The sequence below is a fragment of the Myotis myotis genome, unplaced genomic scaffold (assembly GCF_014108235.1).
Source record: "Myotis myotis isolate mMyoMyo1 unplaced genomic scaffold, mMyoMyo1.p scaffold_m19_p_3, whole genome shotgun sequence".
Lineage (NCBI taxonomy): Eukaryota > Metazoa > Chordata > Mammalia > Chiroptera > Vespertilionidae > Myotis > Myotis myotis.
The window spans coordinates 35,100,919-35,128,711 of record NW_023416335.1 but is presented as its reverse complement, the minus strand read 5'-3'; the positions used below and the strand labels follow the sequence as shown (position 1 = coordinate 35,128,711).

At 37.8% G+C, this 27,793-nt stretch overlaps 1 protein-coding gene and 1 pseudogene across 4 annotated transcripts; one reads left to right on the top strand and one right to left on the bottom strand.

The window, feature by feature from the left end:
• Window positions 1-471: 471 nt before the first annotated feature.
• On the top strand, window positions 472-27,681 carry LOC118649864 (DNA repair protein complementing XP-G cells-like). Of its 4 annotated transcripts, XM_036297336.1 has the most exons (16): window positions 473-953; window positions 2,559-2,734; window positions 4,661-4,776; window positions 5,257-5,343; window positions 6,486-6,546; window positions 7,907-8,050; window positions 11,443-11,650; window positions 11,957-12,710; window positions 12,807-13,048; window positions 15,760-16,007; window positions 16,315-16,434; window positions 16,832-17,045; window positions 18,977-19,121; window positions 23,610-23,810; window positions 25,094-25,178; window positions 27,031-27,681. In XM_036297336.1, the coding sequence occupies exons 1-16, from the start codon at window positions 866-868 to the stop codon at window positions 27,604-27,606; spliced, it is 3,465 nt and encodes a 1,154-aa protein (XP_036153229.1). In that variant the 5' UTR covers window positions 473-865; the 3' UTR covers window positions 27,607-27,681. The 4 variants fall into 4 exon arrangements, with proteins under 4 accessions (XP_036153232.1, XP_036153229.1, XP_036153228.1 ...); XM_036297335.1 differs by having other exon boundaries at window positions 11,957-13,048; XM_036297337.1 differs by lacking the exons at window positions 473-953; window positions 2,559-2,734 and adding an exon at window positions 3,200-3,354 and having other exon boundaries at window positions 11,957-13,048.
• On the bottom strand, window positions 8,527-8,646 carry LOC118652356 (annotated as a pseudogene).
• Window positions 27,682-27,793: the final 112 nt, after the last annotated feature.

Genomic DNA, 27,793 nt, shown 5'->3' with positions numbered 1-27,793 from the left:
ATGCACCAATCAGCGGAGCAACAAATCCACGTTCCTCTGTCTCTCCCTCTCTCTAAAGTCAATTTAAAAAAAGTTTTCCAAAGTGGCAGAGAACTGATGCCGAGAAAGCACGTAGAAAGCAGTGGTCACCTTAGCAAGTAGACACTTGGTGCATTGTCTTAAGTTACCCTGTGGGTCGCGACCCCTGAAAATACATCCTATCAGCTATTTACATTACGATTCATCACAGTAGCAAAATGAGTTATGAAGTAGCAACGAAAATAATTTTATGGTTGGGGGTCACCACAACATGAGGAACTGTATTAAAGGGTGGGGCATTAGGAAGGTTGAGAACCACTTAAGATTTCACTCCGACAGGACGCCAGCGAGAAGGAAGCAAAGCGCGGACTGGACCAACCAGGCGCCAACGGAGCCCTCACTTCCGGCGCGCGGGGCGCGTCAATTTAGCGTGAGCGTGGTGGAGCGCAACTTCCGGTTCTGCGCGCGCAGCCCATCCTATGGCGTCCGAGAAGCCCTATTTCGCAGGGGTTTCCGCACCAACTGGGGAGATCGGTGGAGTCGGAGGGGCGCCTTCAGGCTGATTGTCTCGCCTGCGCAGCCCCCTCCCCCGGGTCGTGCGTTGAGAGTGCAACCATCGGAGACAGAACGCTGGGGACCCTGCCGTCGGCCGTCCTCTGGGTCCTTCTCTCTTCTGGGCAGCGGAGTCAGTCGCTGCGAACCGCGGATTATTTCCCATCTTTCCTGAGTTGCAGCAGGGCCGCTCATCCTGTGCTCTGGGCGGTGAGGCCGCCGGCGGTAGAAGACTTAGAATAAAAGGTCTCCCGCGACCCCACCGCCGCGCTGCGCTCCGAGACGTGCCGGCCTCATGGGAGTCCAGGGCCTCTGGAAGCTGCTGGAGTGCTCGGGCCGGCAGGTCAGCCCGGAGACGCTGGAAGGGAAGATCCTGGCCGTGGGTATCCTTAACGAGGCGCCGGGGCGGGTGCAGATGGGCGTCGGGGTGGTGCTCCCTCCGGGACGTCTCCCCCCGAGCCCCCCAGCTTGGGGATTGCACCCCCTCTGACTGGACTTCGGGGTTCATCACAGAGGCGCGGTGCTTTCCGCTTCCAGTGCTTTCGTTGTCTCCCCAGGAAGGCGGGGGGACGGTATCCGCACAGAGGGTGGGGTGAGGAGCCAGGGGCGATTTGAATGGGGGGGCTCAGCTTCGTGTCTGGCGCTGCTAATACCGCTCGGTGTTCCCCCGGCGGGGAGGTCGGCATGGAGAACGTGAGGTGGGCTTCCTACCCCTAGTTTTGCCTGCTGTTTTGAGCCCTCAGTTTATGTTAGACTTAGAGGAAGGATAGTGTGATCAAGTGTTTGACGTTTTATTTTTATTTTATTTTTTTAGAATAGGAAATTTATATGGTACCACACTGCTCGAAAAAATAAAAAAGATATACGGTGAATTATGTTGCTCCCAAGACTTTTTCAGGACTGTTAAAAAGTCTTGGCTGTTTTTATTGTGTGTGTGTATCTGTCTGTCTGTCTGTCTTTGGAATGAAATATGTTTTTCTTCATTACCAAAACATGTGAACTGCTCTTTCTGAAATTGCCATTTTTTTTTTTTACTTGCTAAGCATTTTTTTTTTTTTAAAGAGTCTTTTATGTTCTCTAGAAGCTCGTGGTAACTTACACCAGTTCCCTAAATGGGAACCTGTCATTACTAGTAATGTAATTATTATTATACTACTTTTTTGCAGTGTGAATCTCGGAATACATCTGTAATGGATTTGCGCTTACAAGTTGTTATGCAGAGCACCTTGGGGGAAAGGGAAGGTTGTGGTGGTGGGTGTGGTGTGTGTGTGTGTGTGTGTGTGTGTGTGTGTGTGTATAAACATAGGTCTTACTGCTGCCCTCTAATGGTTTCTCAAATCACTGCTTCCTAAAGATTTTCTTCATAGAACTACATGAGAATGAAAGCAGTTTTGTCGCAGGATCCCTTAATGCTGCAGTAAAGATTTAGGCCATTTTACATTACAGCCCATATGAAGATTTCATTATTTGTAAATTCATTGCGATGACACACGAAGTTCAACATTCCAATTTTTTAGGAAGTTGTCCAATGTAAGGAAAGGCAAAGCATTTAATTTAGATTATCTATTCTCAGAAGTTTTAGCTCTTTTCGGACATGAAATGGTTTTCATGGGGTTTTGGAGCTTTTTATTTTTGAAAGAATGAATCATTTAAAAGGAATGTCACAAGTTGTTCTCCAAAAGAGTTGTGCAAATTTACTACAATTCCATAGAGATTATTAGATTTTTTAAAGTAGCATTTTGTTTTGAAATTAGACTTCTTAAAAGGATACATATGTCTATGTAAGATTTTAGAATTCAGTGTGTGAATAGTAGACATAAAGTTAATTGGTTTTAGGTAGATTTCTTCAGGGCTAACCATTTTTCAGTTTTGAATGAATTGTGATGAGTCCTTAGTTTCATCTTTTGGATGGTATCAGTGATTAGGAATTTGAAATTGGGAGATTGAGGAAAAAGATTCCAAAATGTTTTCATTAACAGTTCTTTTAGATATTAGCATTTGGTTAAACCAAGCACTTAAAGGAGTCCGAGATCGCCATGGGAACGCAATAGCAAATGCTCATCTTCTCACTTTGTTTCATCGACTCTGCAAACTCTTATTTTTTCGAATTCGTCCTATTTTTGTATTTGATGGGGATGCTCCGCTACTGAAGAAACAGACTTTGGTAAGAATCATCGATTTTATTTTTCTTTCCACATTCTTAGAAAGAAAAGTTCAGATAAAATTTTAACTTTTGCTTTAGAATTTTGGAAACCAAGACTTATTTTGACATATGTACAATTTAATTTAAATTTTCTTGAACAAATAAACACTTTTTCTTTGAAAAAAAAAAGTGCATATATGGGACTATATCATGGTTGCAATGATAAAATTTAACTTTTAATAAAAAGACTGAAATTGTTAAAATTGAGACCTTATCCTTTAGAGTGTTTTCTTTTTAAAAAAATTTTTTAAAAAAATATATTTCTTTATTGATTTCAGAGAGGAAGGAAGAGGGAGAGAGAGAGATAGAAACATCAATGATGAGAGAGAATCACTGATCGGCTCCTCCTGCACGCCCCCTACTGGGGATTGAGCCCGCAACTCAGGCATGTGCCCTTGGCCGGAATGGAACCTGGGACCATCCAGTCGGCAGGCTGACGCTCTATCCACTGAGCCAAACAGGCTAAGGCTAGAGTGTTTTCTTAAGTGTTCTGCATTTGTTCCGGTTATGTTGCTACTGCTCAAATGGCTCCCTGAGTCTGAGATTGAGGGTCATCCATGATGGTGAGCCTTCTTTTAAAGGTGAATTGAATTTTAGGAGTGAGCGATGTTATGTGTTGCCAAGTTTGACTAAATGGATATAAAAGAATGAGAATAAGTTTCTTTATTCTGAAATTAGTTTAAAAAGTGTTTGAACAATGTTGTGAACTTTGAAGTAATTGGATATATGACCTTTATATGTTGAAAATGTCAGCTCATGACCTTGTAATCGAACCAGACAGATACTAAATGAGGGCATAGGGTAAAAGCAAGGATCTGTAAATGCTTGGGGACATTTGTTGCCTCAGTAAAGGACCTAGCCTTGAATGTTGCAGTTGTTAATTATACTCTATATCAGGTAGTCTTTGGAAGGATTAGAATGAAAGAGAACTCCAGAACTTATTTACCTACTGGCTGTAAGTTTGTATGGACCCATACACAACGAATTTCCAATTTCCCACTCCTGATAGAGTAGTTAGCTCTACCTTAGCAATCATATTGCAACATATGAGTGTATCAAACCAGCACATTGTACACCTTCAACTATGTTATATGTCAAATTTCGATTTCAAAAAAGGAAAAGGATGTTTTGGTATTTCTGCCTTATATTCAACCATAAGCATGGAGACTTTCATTTTTCCCTACTTGGACATTCCTTACAAGGTATTCTAATACATTTGGGATTTCTTATGATATAATCATGAGTATTAAAGGACAGAGTTACATATAAGTAATGTATTTTTTATAAAAACCAATGTCAGAAATTGGTTTTGGCATCGCAGTGGCATTTCAAAGAAGAAGTTAATACAATCCCTTTTTGGGAAGCATTTACTTAATTATATGTCATTAAGTTTTAGGCTTCTTGAGGACTGTTAAAAGAAACTGAAAGTGAATTAAAATGTATAATATCCAGTCTATTAAGTAGTAGCTAAATGGAGACTAGGCTTTCTTTACATGTGAGAAACCTGAAGATAGCCACTGATATGGCAATTATAGGACATACTAAAATCACAAGTGTCTGAAACAGCGGTTCTCAACCTGTGGGTCGCGACCCCTTTGGGAGTCGAACGACCCTTTCACAGGGTCACCTAAGACCATTGGAAAACACATATATAATTACATATTGTCTTTGTGATTAATCACTATGCTTTAATTATGTTCCATTTGTAAATGAAATTGGGGGTCACCACAACATGAGGAACTGTATTAAAGGGTCGCGGCATTAGGAAGGTTGAGAACCACTGGTCTAAAAGCTCAGAAAACCAAATTCTATGGGGAAAAAAATCACAGAAATGTTGTTAACATACTAATACTCTGAGGTAAAATCTTGTGTGCATTCTTTTCACAGGCTAAGAGAAGGCAGAAAAAAGACTTGGCCACCAGTGACTCCAAAAAAACTACAGAGAAGCTTTTGAAAACATTTTTGAAAAGACAAGCTATCAAAACTGCCTTAAGAAGCAAAAGGTAAGAGGGAAATCACATTAATTTCAAAGATTAATTTAAGCCTTTAAAATTTTTGCATTGGATATCTGTGTCTGCCTTTTCCTAATTTTAACTCACAGCAGGAGAGAGAGTAAAATGAGAGGAATAAGTGGGATGTCCCTTTGACCTAATAATTTGAAGTTTTGGAAATTCTCTGTTCGTGTGAATTAGCTTTGATGAGAGAGAAAAGCTGTAGTGTTGCCCTGCGTGCACGTTTTACCTTTATAAGGTTCTTTTTCGTGCCTACACTTCATGCTGTGACCCAGGCTCTGAGGCACGGCAGTAAGTTTCCTCTTTCTCTGGGCTGCACTTATTTTTCACAGCAGTGGCCGGGGCAGCCGTTGCCCCTGTGTTTCCCCTTTCGCGGCTCCTCAGCATGGTTTTTGTGATCAGTGGGCGAGTACTATTGATTCAAAGTGCTATTTCCTGTCATCTCTGTTTAAGCCTGTGTGTACTTTGCAGAGATGAAGCACTACCCAGTCTTACTCAAGTTAAACGAGAAGATGACATCTATGCTTTGCCACCTTTACAAGAGGAAGAAAAAAATAGGTAAATGTTTATTTTAAAATATTTATTATCACTGTATTCAGACAGACTTAACCCTTTATGTTTAATCTACATGTTAAGGCATGAGGAAATTAATTCATCTAAAATATGCATTCTTGACATGGTTTAGAATATTTTTCAAAACTAAATTTTTTATTGGTAACTAGTCTTTGTGTTTTGGTGGTTTATGATGGTTTCTTTTTCTTTCTGTAGAGCCTGTACTAGGACTATTGTTTTATAATTCACGAAACATGGATTTTGGTTTTTCTTACATTTTGATTATACTTGCTGTCTCTCCCGGTTTCTCAGCCTCATGTCTTCTCTCTCACATCACCATGCAAAAGACCACATACAACAACGTTCTTGCTAAGTCCAGTAGATGCTTTGCAGGTCTCAGTGTAACATGGTGCCTGCTGAGAACCTCTCTGGCCACTCTTTCTCAGGCTTTTTTGTGGATTCTTTCTGGCTGGCTATGAATTGTCAGCGGCTTCTGTGGTTGAAGTGCAGGTAGAGGACCAGTTTGACTATGTCCTCCACCCGTCCTCATTTCTTTCTATAGGGGCCTCTCTTTCTGAGAGGCCAGGTAACTTCTGAATCAGCCCAGTTCTCTTTATCTTCATCACTGCCACTGTAATCTTGTCTCTAGGTTTCTATACTGGCTTCCAAATCTCTTTCTGTCTCTAGTCTTACTCCTTTGTAGCAACCCCTCCCTGCGAAGCCCAGTCTCTGCATTGTAGTGTAGAATAGAATCTATTAAATCCCAAATCTGATATTGTCGTTTCCTTGCTTAAAACACTTCCTAGCTTCTAATTTTGTTTTTTAAGGATAAAACTTCAACCCTTTAACCACATGCTTTTCTAAACAGTATAATTGCAGAAAGCTTTCATGGCATCCCAGATTGGGGTGAGGTGACTTTTATCATACTCTGGCCAACCTGCTCTTCCCTTGTGATGGAAGTTCTTAGGTCATATTGTGATTGTCCTCACCAGACTGTGAAACAGTGACGGGACATATCTTGCCATCTTATTCACCATTGTAGCCCCTACAGGTAGCAGTACCTTGAGCTCAAGAAATATTAATCACACATTAAATATTTCATTCAATCATTACATCGCACATATTGTAAATGTATGTTTGACTTTCAGTTCAGAAGAGGAAGATGAAAAAGAATGGCAAGAAAGAATGAATCAAAAACAAGCATTACAGGTATTTAAATAATTTTCGAATTCAGAATTTATGCTGTTATTTGAAATGAATGGCTTTAAAATGAATAATTTTAATGAGGTAGTATGAATTTTGAAAAGTGTCTTAAAAATAATGAAGATAAATGCCTTTTTATTGTGTATGTATGTGTATACATGTGTATATATGTATATATAAAATACATGCATACACATATATATGGAATTATGCATAACTAGATATCCAAAATAAGCTGTTTTTCTTTTACAACCTATCAACCAATAAATAAAATAGAAATAGTTATATATGCTCATGTAAAATACAGCCACATACCACCCACAAATAACTTCTAGTAATACTTTGGCATATACTAATCCATTCCCTATCCCTCGTATGGTTGGGTGTGTGTGTATTGATTATACGTATGCATATATATGTAAATGTATGTCTTTGTATTGTATGCTCCAGTTATCTATTGCTGTGTAACTTAGTGGCATGAAAACAGTCATTTATTATCATCTTTCACTGTTCAGCGGGTTGATGAACTCAGTGGGGCAGTTCCCTCTCAGTGCAGTCAGATCGTAGCTGGGGCTGGAGTCTCCTCAAAGGCCTCCTCCCTTGCACGCTTAAATTCATAAGGTTCATCCCTGCCTTAGGGCCTTTGCACTTGTTATTCTCTCTGGCTGGAATGCTCTGTCCTTTAGCAGGCTTTTGGTTATTTTTCAGATCCCTGTTCAGGATCATTTTTTAGTGGGCTCTTCTCTATTTTTCTCTTTTACTTTTTTTTAATCTTCACCTGAGGTTATGTTTTTATTGATTTTAGAGAGAGAGGAAGGGAGAGTAAAACATTGATTGGTTGTCTCTGTTACGTGCCCTGAATGGGAATCAAACCCGCAACCTGAATATGTGTGCTGATTGGGAATCGAACCCTACTACCTTTGGTATATGGTACAACACTCCAACTAACTGAGCCAGGGCACTCTCTTTCTATTCTTCTAATCAACTCCCTTAGTAGAATAGCCTGCTTTATTTTCTCATTGTATCTTGTTTATGTATTTGTTTATTATATATCTTCCTTCACTCCTAAGAGTACGGACCTTATCTGGCATGATCTCCATAGTACTCTAGCTCCTGGAACAGTGCTTGTCACATTAGAGGTGCCTGGTAAGTAATTTTTCTTTTGAATGAATGAATGAGTGAATTAATATATTCCCTAATGTGCCATTCACTTTTATGCCTATTGCAGATTATGTACAACTGTGTTTAGCCTATTGTAGATTATGTAGAACTGTTTCTGATATAAGCACAAGATAAGTCTGTCATGGTGAATAGCATTAAGTGTATGAAATGTTAATTTTATGGTGTTATGTTTTATTCCTTACAGGAAGAGTTCTTTCAGAATCCTCATGCAATAGATATTGAGTCTGAAGACTTCAGCAGCCTGCCCCCTGAAATAAAGCATGAAATCTTGACTGATATGAAAGAATTTACCAAGAGAAGAAGAACATTATTTGAAGCAATGCCAGAGGTAATATATATATAATAGCACATTAATGCATAGAATTGAGAACTGCAGAAACATTTTTCATTAGAAAAAAAAAAATTGATAAGCACTGTTTATACAATGTTTCCAGTAAACAGCATTTGTGAAGCATCATATACAGGGTGTCCCCCCAAAATGTATACACTTTAACAGCTGATAGCTCAATTGATGTTTCTTTCTTTTCAGATTTAACCCAATGGAATTAATAATTATTCAAAGTGTGTATACATTTTATTTTAATTCTCAACTTTTTTATTTCATAGGTATTATATATATGTAATCCACATACATATTAGATGGACATTTTGTTTTTTATGTATAAATACTCCACCCAGGTCAAGATATAGGGCATTTTCAGAACTTCAGCGAACATGGGATAAATACGTAAACAAATGCTCATAAGCAGAAGCCTACCTCTCTAGCCTCCACTGCCTTTTTTTTTTCTTTCTTTTTTTTTTTTTCATTGTCTCCCCATTCACAATACAGACCAGGCAAAGAGCCTGAGCTGAGGTGTCTATGGGGTAAGTTTACTGCCTCCTATTTCTGTACAGTCAGTGTAAGAACACAGCCTGTCCACTGCCTTTTCTATAAACAATACACCTGAGCATAGAATTCTTCTATTTCTCTCTCTCTCTCTCTCTCTCTCTCTCTCTCCCTCCCTCCCTCTCCCTCTCTCCCTCCCCCCCCCCCCCCCCAACACACACACACACACAGACAGATACACACATGCAAGACAGAGAGAGAGCGCGAGTGCGCGAGCAGGGCTTGGATCGTACCACCAAGAACTCCTGCTTTGTGAGAAAGTCCCACCAGTGAGCAGCTGGATATAGAAACCAGGAAAAGGTTTCCAGTGACCCATGACCTTGAAATCTCACCTACATGAGTCATTCATTTAAAATAACTGCCGTGTTAACTCAATGGCTGCAGTTACAAACTCCAATATCTTTATTTAGACACTAAATCTAAGTGATCCAGGTACCTGCTCGCACAGTCGCACAATCCCTTATGGTATAGGTTAAAATGGCATGGGATTTTTCTATCCATGAAGTGCTAAGTTTTACACACAATCTCTTACACACAATTTCCAAGGGCCTGGCTCTTTCAGAAGGACCAGCCTTTCTTGGGAGCGCAGAATAAGCTACAATGTAGTTATGAGAAAAAATGACTATGAGAGATCCTACTGGGAAAACACACATACACTAACAAGCTGCTTGCATATTCATGTTTTCTCAGGAAGTAATGAAGTCCAACTCACTTCCTAAGTACAAGTCCAAAAGTTATTCTGCACGTTTAGTTTGCACAGTAAGGACCTTTCCAGTGGGTATTTAAATAGAAGACAATAATGTCCTGAACAGGCCAACTTCATTTTTTTTTTTTTTGTATACCTGATTCAACACATGAACTTCCATCATGGTAATGCTTTGTATAAATTTTCTGTGAAAAAACAAAACAGCTGCTCTTGACGGAATAAAGTCTCTACCAAAAAATTTTTAGAGAAAGATGTTTTTTGAGAGGAGAGGTTGATGATAAGATCCTACTCTTTAACTTGCTCATTTTTTTTAACTTTCACACCCTGTATTTATAAGTTTGAATTTGCAAATACTTACTCAAAGAAAGGTTTCTTGATTTTCCACCCAAGATCAGATCTTGTCTCCTGTTTGTATTTTCATAGTATCCTATAATTTCCTTTCATATTTTTTAGCACCCAGATATGCCTATCTTGCTCACTTCTGTATTTTCAACACCTAGCTTAGTATCTTTCACATAGTCAATGCCCATTATATGCTTAGTGGTTCATTTCTTAGATCATAAAAGTTATTTTAACCCATAATATTCATTGTAGAATACGATTAGTAATATAGAACCTAATCACATTGGAAAGTTTGTTCTAACTGGAAATTCCACATACTTCTTCCTCTGTTACAAGGCTGGAAATGCAGTTGTATCTCCATGTTCCCTCTTCTTCTTTCAGAACATTGGTAATAGGGAATTTAGTGGTAAATTCGTTAAATTAAAGCATTTGATAGTGGCTCCACAGCCACAGAAACCCCCAGCAGGGTGGTGTATGGAGTTGGGTTTTATTGAGCATATCTCCTGATAATGCTACAACGTTAATTCTTACTATCTTTAGTTGTTGAGTTTTCTTTTCCTTTCTGCTACCACCTATTATTTCTAACATTGTTCTCCTTTAATTCACTGTAGGTCAGAATGTAAATTTTTGTAGCACTATTATTCCTCATGAATGGATTTGGCATTCTTTTTTCTGCAGACTTTTGACCATTTTTTAAATTGATAATAAAATATGAAAAAGGCAGGAGAGACTTCTTTTCCCTCACTCCTTTCTTTTTTTCCATGAAGAATGTGAACACAGGAAATAGCTAAGGTATACAGAAGTGGTATGCAAAGCACAGAAGTAAATTTATTTTTATTTCAGGGGAAAAATCCAGGCTCAGTCTACCAATCAAGCATTTTGTTTCTTGCGTGTGAAAGGATCTTTGTGGAAATAGAATTTGGGTTATGTAAACGACAGTGGGAAAGGGAGAAAGAGACAGTCACTCATGACTTGCTCCACTTGCTTTTCTTTGCCACCACACAGCCTCTGGGATCTGTAGACTAGGGCAGTACAGCGCAACCGCTCATTGGATGTGTAATTCGCACAGCTAAGGGAAGTTGTAAGTGATCCAGGTTGGGTCGTTGTGTCATCTCTACAGTGGGCAAATACAATTCGTGCACTGGGCCTCTAGTATAGTATAAGGGTTAATCAAAAGATCTGCTTTTGATCCCAGATCTATCACTTACTAGCTATGTGCTTCTAGGAAGGGTACTTAACCTATTTAAGTCTTAGTTTTTTCACTTTTAGATAGATTGGACATAATGATATTTGTCTCATCGGTGGTTGAGAATAAAATGGGATAATATATATAAAAGTACTTAGAAGAATGCCTTATACAGGAAATGCTTTGCAAATGTTTACTATTAATAACTGTGGTTGCTATGATTTATTGTTTATCTTTTGTGGGCCAGAGACTATGCTGGGCACTTGACTTGCCTATTTATTGACATTCTAGAAAGTTGTCTCATCTGTTAAGCCATAATAAAAATGTCACAGTGCCTGGCATGCATCACATGCTCAAGCCATGTATTTTTAATGAGTGATTAAATCATAAACAGTAACCATGGTTTCTTTTGTTTTGCTCAATTCCTTTTGTTTTAAAGATTATGTTATTGTTTTGTTCTAAGTATTCAAATTTTACTTTTATAATATGAAAATACCACCAATGAAAAAAATTAATTGCTCTTTGTTAACCTTTTGGGAAAAGATGGATATGTGGTAATATCTGTATTTAATATAAATTCATTTTGCTTGTTTGCTTTAGGAGTCCAATGACTTTTCACAATACCAGCTCAGAGGCTTACTTAAAAAAAACTATCTCAACCAACACATAGAAAATGTCCAAAAGGAAATGAATCAGCAACATTCAGGACAAATCCAAAGGCAATATGAAGATGAAGGGGGCTTTTTGAAAGAGGTGGAGTCAAGAAGAGTGGTCTCTGAAGACACTTCACATTACATCTTGATAAAAGGTATTGGGCACCATCATTTATTTGATAGTTAAAAACCGAAAATGTGTTGTGTCTCTGAACTCTATAAACTACCAACCCTGGATAATATTAATGAAACCTACTTATATAATAATAATTGTGTAAGTTATTAATGGATTACCTATTTTAATAGGTTGTACCAACCCACTTTAATATTAACTAATGAGTTAACTTTTTAATTGCTGATTAAATGAAAATGTATAACTCCGTATATGAGAATCAGTATACTCTTGTTCATGTTACAGAAGTATTATACTGTAAATCTACATAGTTTTACTTTTTCTTAAGGTATACAAGCTAAGAAAGTTGCAGATATGGATTCAGAGTCTTTTCCATCTTCCAGCAAAATGCACAACACGTCTTTTGACATAAAGTCATCTCCATGTGAAAAACTGAAGCCAGAGAAAGAGCCTGATGCCACCCCTCCTTCTCCAAGAACTGTACTGGCCATGCAAGCTGCCATGTTGGGAAGTAGCTCCGAAGAGGAGCTGGAGAGTGAGAATCAAAGGCAGCACAATAAGAGGAATGCATTTACTGCTGGAGATGAGGGCTCCATATCACCACTGACTCTCTTGGCTATTCAAAAAGCTCTGGGTGATGATGAAGACGTGAAAGTGCATGCTGGGAATGGTGTGCAGACTGGAGGGTCAGAAGCCAAAAAACTGGTTATGAGCAGTTCTGATGAGGAAACTGATGAAGGACTTCAAACAAGAGATAGAAAAGGAATGCTGTTGACAACAGTGCCTCATTCAACCAGTGTGAACTTAGTAGAAGAGCGTGTAACCTGCACTAATAATGAAAAAGAGGTAGCCGACTCACCTCTTTTGTCAAGTACTGTCTTTTTTGAAGGCAGTGAATCTAACATTCCAAAAGAACAAATGTCATTTAGTCACAGGGTTAACAAAGCCTTTCAGACAAGTGATGAGCCTATGGTTAATGATAGGAAAGATTCAGTTTCTTTAGAAAACACAGTGGTTATACACGTGAATGCACCTGGGCTCCCGAGTGGAGAACTGACATCAGCACCTCCTGTAAATCCAAGGTCTGTATCAGAGAATGAAACATACACCAAAGTGCTTGAGATACAACAAGTTCTTTGTCCATCTGAGGTTAAATTTGATTCTTCTGTTCTTTCAAGTAATGATGAATGTGAAAAAAATCCTGCTTCTAAAGTTACGCCTGTCAGTTTACAAGAAACAAGTAACGCACTAAGTGTCCCATCAGAGGCAATAAGTAACTTAGAAAATGCTAAAGAGCATGAGAATTTCCTGAAAACCATCCAAGAATGTGAGACAATGGAGTCCTCAGGCCAGGATTTAATTTCAGCTCCAAAGTCTATGGAACCAATGGAAATCAACTCTGAGGAAAGTGAATCTGATGGTAGGTGCTTATTCTATTCTCCTTTAGAGATAAGAATGGTGGTACTTCACATTTGTGGGAACTGAGTGATCCTTTATTGTGGTCCAGTTGCCACTCTGTTCAGTTGATGACCTAGAGACCCCATTATTTATAGATTCCCTATTTGCAGAATTTATTTGTAACCCCAGAATCAGTGCTCCCCACACTGTTTGTGGTCATTGTTGGACATGCATAGAGCAACTAAAAATGTGAGTTGCCACACTATTCCCAGCTGAGCTTGAGCAAGTTGACACTCTGCCTTTTTGTTTCAGCTCTCCTACACAGACCAGAGGGTGGAGATGGGAGAGCAATGCAGTGTAGATCAAGAAGCTTTGGCTCTAGGGCCAGTTGGACAGGTTTGACTCTCACCTCTGGCACTAGGTAGTAGGGTGGCCTCAGGCAAGTCTTTTAACACCCCTGAACTTAGTTTTCTTGTTTGTAAAATAAAGAAAACAGAATTTACCAAGATGGGTTGCTTTTAGGATTTAGAATTATAAATATATTTCCTCGAGGTACAAAGTTTCAGTATTCATGTATTTAGTGTTCTCAGTGACTTTGTTTACAGAACATAAATGCTGCAAATAAGAAGAAATGACTGTGCAGCTCCCTCAACTCCCCCCCGCCTCCCCTATTCACACACCTGGTAATTTATTTTCCTAGTTTCTGCCAGGTTACTCTATTTGAAAGTTGGTATTTCCCCTTTGTAATGAGGAAGTATTTTATGGAAAGGAGTATTGGGGGCTACATAAATATGCTGTTACTAAACAAACCTTCACCCACTCTTTTTAGCATCCATTGATAATTTTTACCTGAATAAATTATGCTATCGTAGTTGCCAAATGGGGGTTTTAAACTCTGTTTCTTATATATTGTTGGCATCCTACGATAAGGAAGATCTTTCCCTTCTCCCATTTATTATTTTTGGTATCAGTCTAAACTCATGGACTCCTGTTTTATCTAGAAGTTATGGTACTACCATACTTTACTTTGTTGTTTGAATTGTCTCAGCTTTGGCCAGTAGTAGTTTGTCCCTTCAAGTTGGCTCCTGTGACTTTTGACAATTACCCATTATATTTTGAGCATTTCTTTATTTCCTGGCCAAGATATTCCAGGTTTATCTTGTACTTTCCCTCCCCTTCCCTGAAACCAGCCATTTTGCCAAAGAGCCCTGGTTCCTTGTAATGGCATGGTGTTTAGAAACCAAGATCTGTTATTGGAGTATCATTGCTTTAGGCCCCCTTAGCAGCAGAGCCAGGACATATATTTGTACATGCACACGTGCACGCACACATCTAATTTATCCCTATCTATGTATTAAAATCCATAAAGTCACACTGATATCGGCACTTCCAGTCCAACATCCCAGATTTCATTCTGGTGTTAACCTTCTTTGAAATTTCCCTAACAGTGAGGACCCTTGCTCCCATTATCTTCAACATGGGTACTTATTTGCTTATTGTCTTTATAACCATTTCCTGATCCCAGTGGCCTCCTCCTAGGCTTAGGCTGTCTCCTCACCCCAGGCCTCGGGCCCTGAGAGCCCTGCCCCCTCCATCCTGATTGTGCCCTCATACCCCAGCCCACTGTGCATGAGGGATGGAAGGGAATCACCATGCTTTTTAAAGAAAAGACCAGAGGGGAGGAAAAGAAAGTAGAAAAGAAAGAGCTGTTTCTCTTGAGTACTTACCCAGGATTTTTTCCCCACTATGTCATAGCTTTATTCTTTGCTATTGAGTCGGGTTGTTTTCCAGAGCAGGATTCAAGGGTGATTTCTCTTCCTGGGTTCTTGTCCAGGTGGATTCGAAGAATGAAACCATGGACAAAAGGTGGTAGATGAAAAAGGTGGAAATTTACTGGAAGCAAGTATAGACTGCCACATAGGAAGGGGGTGCCAAGGGGGTAACCCACCAAGCTCGTTTTTGCTAAGGTTTATAAAGGTGCAGGTCTTTGTCTCTTCATACTCCCTTCTAAATGGTCACTCTTGCAGAATATCCACTTCAAAGCCCAAACCCACATATGTCTCCCTTCTTCTCTCCCTCTTCAGTGGTAGAATTCTCTATCTCTTGTGAAATCTGTTTTCCTCTTTCTCCCATATGTCCATTTCTCTATCCTCTGAAAGTTTCCTCTTTCTCCCCATACCCTGTGACTTTTCCCTATCTTCTGTGAATGGATGTCTTCCTCTCTCCCCGTATCCTGTGGCACCTCTTTTTTTCTCTTCTCTGTGAATGTATGCCTTCTGGCAGCTCCAGGCTCCCACCTATGCCTTCCTCCCCCATGGATTTCTTTATTCCTAAAACTCCTTTCACTGTGTTCATAGTGAAATTGCATAAAACTTTAACAACCTCTGTGATTGTTTATATATCCAGTAATTCTTCTTTTTGAATTTTAAAACAATAATAGTTAATTTAAAGAACATATTTGTATAAAGTTAATATGCAAATATTTGAAAGCTTGGTTCCTAATTAAAGATAGTGCCAGTTTATTTCATTGAAAAGGCTTATTTTGAAGTTATAGGCATCTCTCATTAAATTTATTTAATAGTAATATGCTACTGTCACCTGTTTTCTATTACATTTAGGTATTTTCTTTTTAGGGTAAACGGTTTTTCAGAATACTTTGGAAAGCCATTGATGATTTCAGGATAATGTTAATGTTTCAGTTGTAGATAAAGTGACCTTATTATTTTGATACAGGAAGTTTCATTGAAGTACAGAGTGTAATTAGTGATGACGAACCTCAAACTGAGTTAGCAGAAGCTTCCAAACCTTCCTCTGGACAAGGTGAAGAGGAACTGATAGGAACTAAGAAAGAAGAAGTCACTGGTGACTCTGAGAGCCTCCTAAGAGACAACTCTGAAAGTGAGCCCTTGGGTATTGAGCCACATGAAGAAACTGAAAATGATGCAGATGATTCGCTCAATGAATGGCAAGATATTAATTTGGTAATAATGTTATGTCACGCTTTAACTTATTGTTAAGGAAGTCATCTTAAGTAGCTTTTGAGTTTTAAGGAGTTACTAGATGAATATATTTTAGCTATTTGCATGCAGTTTTTTGTTCCTCTTATATGTAGGTTATTGTCTGGGAAAGTCTCCACTTTCACTGTGATTTAGTGACTTGTTCAGAAATCCAAGTCATCTTCATAAGGGGAGAACTTATTTGTAATTTCAGATTAAGTGCAGGTTTTTGTAACAAATGAATTGAATTGGATTATTAATATGATTATCTACAAATGAAATTATTTTGTAGGAGGAGCTGGAAACTCTGGAGAACAACCTTTTAACACAACAGAATTCTTTGAAAGCTCAAAAACAGCAGCAAGAACGGATCGCTGCTACTGTTACAGGACAGATGTTTTTGGAAAGCCAGGTAGGTTTACCAACTTGGCCCTCTTTTTAAAAAAAAAATATTTTTCTTGCTTTTAGAGAGGGAGGGAGAGAGAGATAGAGATAGAAACATCAGTGATGAGAGAGAATCATTGATTGGTTCCTGCATGCCCCACACTGAGGATCGAGCCTGCAACCTGGGCATGTGCCCTGACTGGGAATCGAACCCTGACCTCCTGTTCATAGGTAGGTGCTCAACCACTGAGCCACGCCGGCTGGGCTCCAACTGGGGCCTCTTTGAATAATATCTATTGATGTTTTTACTCATTCAGATTCCTTGAGGGAATGCATTAAATAAAATGTGTAAGCACTCCTTCCATTTCTGGGTCAAGGAAGGTACTGCATTTCAGTAGTGTCATTGTTTATCTGTACCTCTTTAGGAACTTCTTCGCCTGTTTGGAATTCCATACATTGAGGCTCCCATGGAAGCAGAGGCTCAGTGTGCCATTCTGGACCTGACTGATCAAACTTCCGGAACAATCACTGATGATAGTGATATTTGGCTGTTTGGAGCACGGCATGTGTATAAAAACTTCTTTAATAAAAATAAGTTTGTAGAATATTACCAATATGTGGACTTTCACAATCAGTTAGGTAAGACTTCAGAGTATGATTACTTTTCTGAAATTTACCTTTAGAATTTGTATTGTACTTTTTTCTTTCTAAGGAACTAATTTGATGCATTAATAGAAATGATAGGTCTGTACAGTTTTCATATAAGTGATCTTTTGCTGATTAGAGGAATAGGATTTTTAAATTAGGTTTAAGAAATTAAAATCCTAGTATGATTCAGTGTTTTTGCAATGTAATCATCTGACCTGTTTAAACTTTGGTTACCTTAGATCTTGAGAGTGAACCAAAGGTGGTAGTGAGAGAAGTCAGGTGGGAGTCTCTCCTGCTGGACTCATGAACCTCATGGCCCTGTACTGGGGTTTCTGGAAGTCTTTCTCCCATTTATCCAACAAGTATATATTTTATATTTAGTGATTTGTATGTGCCAGTTGTTTTTGGCAATGAGGAAACAGCAAGAATAAAACCGTCTTGCCCTAACCGGTTTGGCTCAGTGGATCGAGCGTTGGCCTGTGGATTGAAGGGTCCCAGGTTCGATTCTGGTCAAGGGCATGTACCTTGGTTGCGGGCACATCCCCAGTAGGGGGTGTGCAGGAGGCAGCTGATCAATGTTTCTAACTCTCTATCCCTCTCCCTTCCTCTCTGTAAAAAAATCAATAAAATATATTTTTTAAAAAACCTGTCTAATAGAAACATGCTAAAAAGCAAAACATAATTGCACAGTTAGTGGTATGTGCTGTATAGAAAAATAAAGAAGTGAAAGAGAGGAGAGAGTCACAGGAAGTGCATGTACTGTTTTATGTACAGCTGTCGTTAGGAGAGGCTTTACTAATAAGTAACTTTTGGGCTGGGACCTAAAGGAAAGCAAAAAACTAGAATTTTAGATATTTTGGAGATAAGCATGTCAGACAAGGGGATTAGCATGTGCAAAGGCCCTCAGGCACAAGGCTCAAGTTTGGTTGGTGTGTTCTGTAGAATCAAGAGGTTGTTATGTATTGAATTATGTTCCCTCAAAATTCATATGTTGTAGGCTTAACCCCCAGCACCTTAGAATGTGGCTGTATTTGGAGATAGTGTTTAAAGAGGTAATTATTAAATTAGGTCATTAGTGTGGGCCTACTCCAATCTGACTTGTGTCCTTATATGTAAAGGAGGTTGGAATATAGAGGAAAGAGGGAAGACCATGTGAAGACATGGAGAAGACAGCCATCTATCTGTAAGTTAAGGAGGGAGGCCTTCAGGAGAAACTAATCCTGCCAACACCTTGATTTAAGACTTCTAACCTCCTAAACTGAGGAAATAAATTCCTGTTGTTAAGCCACTCTGTCTGGTCACTTGTTACAGCCTGAGCAAACTAAGAAAGAGAGGCCTGTGTGAGTGAATGAGGGGGAGAATGGCAAGAGTTAATATCAGAGAGGAAGGAGGAGATCAAAAACCAAGTACGCTCTGTCATGCTATAGAAAGGATTTGTGAGTGGATTGGTTATGAAATTTGAGAGAAGGAGAATAGTCAAGGATGGCTTCCCATCCTGAGCAGTTGGTAGAATGGATTCGCCATGAATGAGATGAAAACTGGGGAAAGAACAGTTGGAGCAAGAGAGAGAGAAAGATCCAGGTTTGGATCTGCCATATCTGAGATGCCCATTACATACCCAAATGGAGATGTTAAGGTGAAAGTTAAATATGTGTCTGGGTGACAGGAGAAATCCAGGCTGGGTAGCTAAATTTGTGAGTCAGAGTATAGGTGGTGTTTAATAGATGGTATTAAAAGCTGAGGATGGATGAAACTTTAAAATTCTTAATAGATGGCCATTAAAAAATAATCAATTTTCCAATAGTAAATAAGAAATATCTTTGGCTATTGTTCATATAATAAAATGTCTATAAATGTTATGTGTAATGTTTATAAAATAAAATTAAAAATATAAAAATATATAATAATTTTTACTCTTACAGGATTGGACCGGAACAAATTAATAAATTTGGCCTATTTGCTTGGAAGTGATTACACAGAAGGAATAGCAACTGTAGGTTGTGTTACAGCTATGGAAATTCTCAATGAATTCCCTGGACATGGCTTGGAACCTCTCCTAAAGTTTTCGTAAGTTCTTCCTTAATTTCTTTAATCCAGATGTTCATATAAATACCCAGATTAACAAACAGAACTATTATTTACACCATGAATGGTTATAAATCATTGTTCGTGAAGAAAATAGGAGTTACTGGTTGGAATTACTAACGTGTGTTTTCCCTATTCTAGAATTCCAATGAAATTAGAGACCCTGTTTTTTAGTGTTGCCCAGGCTTATCCTAATTCAGGGATACAAAGCCAGTCCTGTGGGATTTCCTAGGTGTACAGAAATTGCTGCTTTATTCATTCAAATATTTATTTAGACACTGTGCTAGGCTGGGATAGAAAAGATGACTAAGTGATGGACCATTACAGACCATACCCTCAAGCAGTTGCCATGCTCTTGGGGATGACAGAGAAACAAACCATACTTGTACTGCTGTTTGTTGAGTGTTCTGAAAGAGGTTGGCCAGAGAGGGGAATGGAAATATAATGCCAGGAACTTTATATTAGGCACTTCTGTCCTTTTTCTCACTGCATGTATACTGTGATGTATTTAGTGGTGAGGTGCATTCCACATAGAACCTAGAGTTGGCCTATACTTGAGGCACACTCAATTTTGGAGATTCTGAGATGGTAGTAGTTATGAGTATGTCTGTGAAAGTAGTTCTTTCATAAGGTTATCCCTTGATGACATCTTTAAAAAATTGCACTATAATTCACATACTGTAAATTTCATTTTTTTAAAGTGTACAATTCAGTGACTTTTAGGATATTCATGAGATTGTGATGGCATATTCTAACCATCATTTTGTCATGAAATACTATTTGGCAGCAGATGATTTAATGAATTTTTTTTTTTAGCGTTCTCTCTAGTCTCTCCTGTGTTTGAAAAATTCTGGGTTGTTCTGGTCTGAAGAATCAGTGATGAGAATTAAAACTTAAATACAAAATTGTTTTAATGACTGCTGTCCACCAGCTTTAACACACACAAATGTATTTTTCTTTATGCTTTTTATCTCTTTTCATATTTTATTATTGTTGAGGAAATATATACTGGAGGTAAGTTATTAGGTAGCTTGTAGGTCATGGCATTTTAACACATTTTGTACTGCTCAGGAGTTTTCTCGTGTTTTGCTCACCATCTATTAAGGACCGCTCACGAGTGTTCTCGTTTTTCACGCTCATGGAAAAAGGAGCGAATCTAGATACTTATGTAAATTTTGTTTGGCCCCTCTTCATAGAGGAAAATGTTTTACGCAGTACCATACGTTAAAAAAGTACTAGGAACTTTGTTTTTGTAAATAAAAATGTTATAATTATTGAAAAACAACACCTAAAGTGCATTATGATGATTTAAATAACGTGCAGTTTGCCCAAAACCATGCGGTCCCTGGCATATGTCTTAGAGATTTCTATGCGGTATGCAATGTGTTGATAACTTGAAAAGCTACAAATCACTTTTTTATACAAATAATAAATACATAATAGGAAAACTATAAAACATGTATTAAAAAGATTACAGTTGACATTTTGGTTTATGTCATTTCAGACTTTACACAGTATACTTATACATTTAATATATATACATTTGACACTTGAACAACACAGATTTGACAGCATGAGTCTACTTACATGTGGATTTTTTCAATAACTATACAGTATTACAGGCTTTGTATTTGGATTCAATCAACCATAGATTGAAAATAGCATTTTCAATCTGTGTTTGGGAGTTGGTAGATGCAGAGGGCCAACTATATGCATTGGGTCTTGGGCATCCACAGATTTTTATATCCATGGAGGATCCTGGAACCAGTTCCTCTTGTATATTGAGTGATGACTATATTTAATTTTTGGGGAGTCAATGATCAACTGTATACTCACAAGTAAACATATATATTCACGTAAGTGTGTTATTTTTTTTTACAAGAATCATATACTTTTTATGTTACCCATAACTCATTTGGTGATAGAACAAGGCATACATCAGTGTATAGATTTCTATCTTTGTTTTCAATGAGCCCATAATAGTCTTTTGAGGTGTAATGATTTATTTATTCAAATGCCTATTGTTATTTTTTGAAGTATACACAAATACTGATTTGAGTGTTCTTATCTTTGGGTTCTTATCTGATTAGTATTTTAGATAAATGAAAATGATATGCACCTTTTCATTTTGGTGTCCTAATTATTAGTGAGAGTGATTTATTTTCATGTTTATTGACAATTTCCATCTCTGATTTAGTGCCTAACCTGTTTGTGCCATTTTTCTTTTCTTTCAACAGTTTTTGCTTGTTTGTTGCCAGTTGAATGGTCTACATTTTCAGTTAGCTTTAGCAGTTTATGCTTTTGGTCTTCCAGCTCGTCATTGACAAATAAGGGCAGCCTATGCAGTGCATGGGTCAGGAGGGTTAGGATGAATGAAGACGGAAAGAGCAAGAGAAGGGTGGAAGACCAGTAGAACTGAGAATGCTGCTTTGATTTCTTCTCTGCTTTCTCCTTCTCCCAACCAGACTCTGGCGAGTCACTCCCCCATTACAGCAGTGCTTCTCTGGGCCTGCAGGCTGAATTCAGTCCAGGTGTTCTTGATTTGGCCTGTACTGTGTGCTCTTCTGTAATTTTGATTTGGCTATCGACATTTAAGTTTGGGGAGATTTCACCGAAAATTGTAACATTTTTAGGAGGGAAAGGAGATCTGAAAATACTGGCCCCAAGTCCCAAATGAGCCCCCAAACAGCTGGGGTGGAGAATAGCTGTTCCACACTGACTTGGACAAGGCACAAATATTTCAATTTTATCACCGTTGCTACAACTCCCTATTGTGTTCCCCACACCTAAGCTGATTGGCAGTTGCCATCTTGCATCTTTTGTTAAATGCTTGGCTCTCTTGCTTGAAAGAGGGGTGATCCTTTTGGTTTGAGGGGCTCACCCCATGTTGTGCTGATTCTTCTAGCTAACGATTATGATGACTGTTTCAGAGACGAAATTCAAACAGAGTAGGGAGATGTATAGGTATCTTATTTCTCAGTGCACCCTTGGAAACAATATTGTAAAACTGATGAAGAAAGATATTTTTCCTTTTGCCATTTTTTCCCCTTTTGCATTTTGATCCTACAATAAAAATCTGTAGTTACCCTTTTTAGCGCTAGATGGCACTCCTGCATCAGTGAAGTGAAACTGGCTGAGCCAATAAATCTGAGTTGCTAATAGGAATACATATGTGAAGCAGTGGAACGTGAGATGTAGGGTTTCTTTCTTTTTTTTTTTTTTTTTTTTAGGTTCTATTGAATATATAGACTGGTGAAGGTTATATTTATGTTTTAACTTTAATACCATTTAAAAAAACTATAAATTCTTCTGGTTATCTGTTCTGCATATAAACCACCTTCAAACAGCAACTGTCATTAGTTTTGGTCATGAATCCTCACTGGTCAGGCTATGTCTGTGTGTGTCATCTCTGCTCCATGTTAGGGGACTAGAGCATTCACTTGAGATGACTCACCTACATGGGTGGCAGTAGTGCTGTCACCTAGGAGCTCGGGCATAACTGGGCTGTTAGCCTTGGACCCTCTCTATCTGGACCTCTTTACAAGCTGGGCCTTCCTTTGAGCATGTTGGCTGCTTCCAAGGCAAATTACCTAAGAGACAGGATGTGGAAAGTAGTCGCTGAGGGCTTGGGACTACTTTAGTCACAGAGCCCACCTGGCTCAAGGGGAGGGGATGTGGATTCCACCTCTTGAAGGAAGAGGAGTCAAAGAATATGTGGCTATCTTTAACTTGCCATAATAATTGATGTTCAAAATGGAAAAATTGAAAAATGAATAAAATATAAAGAAAATGGACTGCTGTATTCTTGCTTATAGCATTGCTTAGCATGTAGTGAAATAATATTGCTTAAATATTTCTGTTTACTTTTTCTCTCGTTCTCCACTTTATACATTTTTTTTTCCAAAATTGGGTTTATATAATATATGTAGAATTATGTCCTGCATTTTTAAAATGTCACATGTTCTTGGCATTTTTTTACATTTTATGAAATACTCTTGGGTCTATTGTAGTTAATGCAAGGTAAAATATACAGGTAGGTATATTACTTCCATTTTACCTGAGACCCAAAAAAGTTGACTTTTTTAAGAGTTTGGGCTCTGGAGGGAGATTGTCAGGGTCTGATTGTATCAACCCCAGCTGTGAAATCTTGAGTAAGTGACTTCTCTTTGAGTTCACTTTCCTTGTCTGTGAGTTGAGGACAATAATAGGTCTGTGCTTATGTGATCGTTGGGCGTGTAGAACAGTTAACACAGTGCCAAACAGAGTAATCTTTAATCAGTGTTTGCCATCATTATATATTGTGGTTAATAGCACTAAAAATAATAACACTTGTATTCTGTAGGTCATAGGATTTGTTTTGAAGTTCAGAATTGAGTTTTTGTTTTCTAACTTTAAGTTGAGCTCTTCATCTCTAGTGCATCTACTATAATGTCTTACTGTTTTATAAAGACTTGTTCCTTTGCCTTACAGAGAATGGTGGCATGAAGCTCAAAAAAACAAGAAGATAAGACCTAACCCTTATGACACCAAAGTGAAAAAAAAGTTACGGAAGTTGCAACTCACACCTGGCTTTCCTAACCCAGCTGTTGCAGATGCTTACCTCAAACCTGTGGTGGATGACTCCAAGGGATCATTTCTGTGGGGGAAACCTGATCTTGAGAAAATTAGAGAATATCCTTTTACTTAAAACATAAAGGAACATTGAGCCAAATTTGTGCTTTGGTTTAAAACTCATGGAACATGAACTTGGATTTCTAAATATTTCATTTTTCTAAGACACTCCTTTTAGATCCTTTCTCTCTTTTTTTTCCATGGTAAAATGCATATAAAATTTATATTCTTACCCATTTTAGGTGTATAGTTCAGTGGTATTAAAACATTCACATTGTTGTACAACCATCAGAGTCATCCATCTCAACTCTTTTCATCTTTTACAACTGAAACTCTATACCCATTAAACAGTAATTCCCCACTCCCTCAGGCCTGTCCTTAACCATTACCATTCTACATTCTGTCTATGATTTTGACTATTTCAAGTACTGCATATAGGTGGAACATACAGGATTTGTCTTTTGTGACTGGCTTATTTCACTAAGCACAATGTCCTCAAGATTTACCCATTTGTAGCATGTATCAGAATCTCCTTTCTTTTAATTCTATTGTATGGATATACCACATTTGGACACTTGGGTAACTTCCACATTTTAGCTATTGTGAAAATATCGTTAGTGTTAAAGAGGATTTTATTTGAAATAAGTAGTGATAGAATTCACGGATTTAACAACATACTTAAGTATGCTGAAAGAATAGAAAGAGATTTAGTTTTTTTATTTTTATTACTGATGTTCCTTTCTGCATTTTGGATAATCATTTGATTAGATGTTTTAAAGTTTGCAATAGAATTAATCTAAGTACAGTTTTTTTCTTTCAAAGAAATTCGTATATCTGCAAATTGTTTTTGTTTTTTTAAAATATATTTTTATTAATTTCAGAGAGGAAGAGAGAGGGAGAGAGAGAAATAGAAGCATCAATGATGAGAGAGAATCATTGTTCAACTGCATCCTGCATGCCCCTTACTGGGGATTGAGCCCACAATCCGGGCATGTGCCCTCACAGAATTGAACCATGACCTCCTGGTTGATGCTCAACCATTTAGCCACACTGGCTGGGCGGCAAGTTGTTTTTATTGTATGTTCACCTGTTTTCATAGTCACGAGTGTTTGATGTCCTAAAATGAGAATTGGTATGTTTTATCTTGGAGGAGATTGAAAGAACATAGTGCCAAATGATTATGGGGTAATTTGGTTTGTTACTTCTTTTTCTACTTTTAATCTTATATATGTGAACATCTTTGGAGATATGGAAAGTGGAATCAAGGATGGGTTTTTGGACCTTTTTATATATTACTTATTTAAGTATCTTTAGAAATGTGTATAAACCTTAACTGCCTGCATATTTTGTCAGCGGTATTTTGGCTGGAACAGGACAAAGACAGATGAGTCTTTGTTTCCGGTATTAAAACAACTGAGTGCCCAGCAGGTAATCATTGTGGCTCTTTTCCCAAGTTCAGGATAAAGAGTATTCTTTTATTTTAGGGCTGTAACATACATTTTTAAATATTTAAATGAGAACAGAGGAAACAAAAGAAAAATTGGACTTTGTCTTCATTTTCTAGTGTCACCATTAGGGCTGGACTTTGTGCTTTCGATTCATTCTGACTTTAATTGTATACTGAGGTGTTTATAATAAAATACTTTATACTTTTAGAGCAATTTTTTTATTTTTTATTTTTTTTATTTTTTTTTAGAGCTATTTTTATTTTTAACAGGTCTAGTAAGTGTCCAGTCCAAAGCAATTCTTTTTTAAAAAATATATTTTATTGATTTTTTACAGAGAAGAGAGGGATAGAGAGTTAGAAACATCGATCAGCTGCCTCCAGCACACCTCCTACTTGGGATGTGCCTGCAACCAAGGTACATGCCCTTGACTGGAATCGAACGTGGGACCTTTTGGTCCACAGGCTGACGCTCTATTCTCTGAGCCAAACCTGTTAGGGCCAGTCCAAAGCAATTCTGACCATTAATGTCTTAATGCTCTTTAATTCTATGGAGGAATCATGAAAGGTAGAAGTTCAGTCATTATTATATATCAGCAGGAAAGATTTTTGAGGAGAAAAGAGGCCTTTGTATGGTCCCCAGTTGCCCTATGTAGGTAACTGCATCTTGTTTATACGTGAGTATGTTCATACCCAGACAGAAACCTTCTCCCACCCCAGAGAAAACCCACAAAACATACATACAAGTAAACCATGCAGGTAGAAATGAGCCATATCCTGTAAGATATATGTTTAAATCCTTTTTCATTAGGATCAGTTAATTTTGAAAAAAACACCATAAAACTTAGACAGCATTTCCAAAAACCAATTCCTGTTGTTTGATTACTTTCTGTACAGCTTCATTGTTCACCAGCAGACAAAAAGGCTAGTTGTTTTAGTGACTGATTACTACTCCTAATTTAAGATAACTTTTCTTGTAATGTTTTTCTCTTTTCATTATAGAAGTTAATAAAAGTTTATAGCTCCAAATTTAAAAAGTAAAGAATTAAAATTATTTGTTATATACATTTTCTAATAGAGATGTTAACATTTAGTTTTTTTACGTTTCCTCTTTTTCCTACATATATTTAATATACATATATCTAACCCCCCTCCTATTACTGTACTTTTTTTATGTCTTGCACATTTAAAATTTTATAATTTTAAATGACCAGATTACATTTTATCAGAGATTTAACTTTATTGGTTCAGTTCACTTAGTGGACATTTAATTGTCAGGTTTTTAGAATGATGTGATGCACACATTAGGCATAACTTTCCCAAATGTAACTATTTTTAAAGAATGTCTTCCTAAAAGTGACATTCTGATCACGTTGACATTTTGATCGTGCTGATCAAAAGGCATGAATATTTTTATGCCTTTTAATATATAATACTGTGAATTTGCCTCCTAAAAGTTTTGTGTGATAATAATATTTTTAAAAGAAGGAGATAGCAGAATTTAGATCCCATGAAATTTTGTTCCTGCATAAGAAGAGGATCTATTTGGCTATTGTAAAATATTTAACTTCCTTTGAGTGCCTAGGAGGGGATTTCTTATTTGATATGTGGACAGAGGAATTAGTTGATAGAGGTAATGCACATCCTACATTAAGTATGATCTAGAAAGTAAAATTTACTATTAGTGATTCATTTGGGAGAAAACTGGCTTTTGAGAGAGAATGAATTAATATTCTCTGAAGGGTCATTTAATGCTAGTGATCAAGGTGGAACTCTCAGATATGCATTAGAAACTTTACTTATTTGTCTGATTTATTTTTATATTGTATTTTTTAGACCCAGCTCCGAATTGATTCTTTCTTTAGAGTAGCTCAACAAGAGAAACAAGATGCTAAGGCTATTAAGAGCCAGAGACTTAACAGAGCTGTGACGTGTATGCTGAGAAAAGAAAGAGAAGAAGCAGTTTCTGTTGCCATGGAGAAAGAATTTGAGTTCCCTGATAAGGTAAAAGGTAAGACCCAGAAGAGAAGCATAGCAAATAAATGGAAAGAGTCGCCAAGTCTGAAAAGAACAAGGCTTTCGGATGCTAAACGAGAGAGTAAATGTGGTGGGTTTTTGGGGGAAGACTATATCTCGCAATCATCTGATGCATCCTCAAATGAGGATGCAGAGTGTTTATCTTTAATGAACATGCAGCAGGGAAAAGCAGCTGGAGAGGCAAACATCAGCTCTTCAGATTTGCAGAACACAGTGAAACCTGATTCTGTAAGGGACGAAGGTGCCACTACAAGCAGCTCTAGTGAAGATGATGGAGAGAAAACAAAACCAGTCCTGGTAACTGCCAGATCTGTGTTTGGGAAGAAAAAGAGGAAACTGGGAAGCACAAGAAGGAGAAAAAAAACCCTAGTTTAAACGTGTATTCTCTGTAATTGGATACAACTTAACATTCATTGTGAGGGAATAATAAAAGTAAATATCTGTACAGTCTTTGCATTTTAAAAATATGGATGCTTGCCCTAGATGGTTTGGCTCAATGGATAGAGCATCCGCCTGGGGATTGAAGAGTGTACTGGGTTCAACTTCAGTCAGGGGCATATAC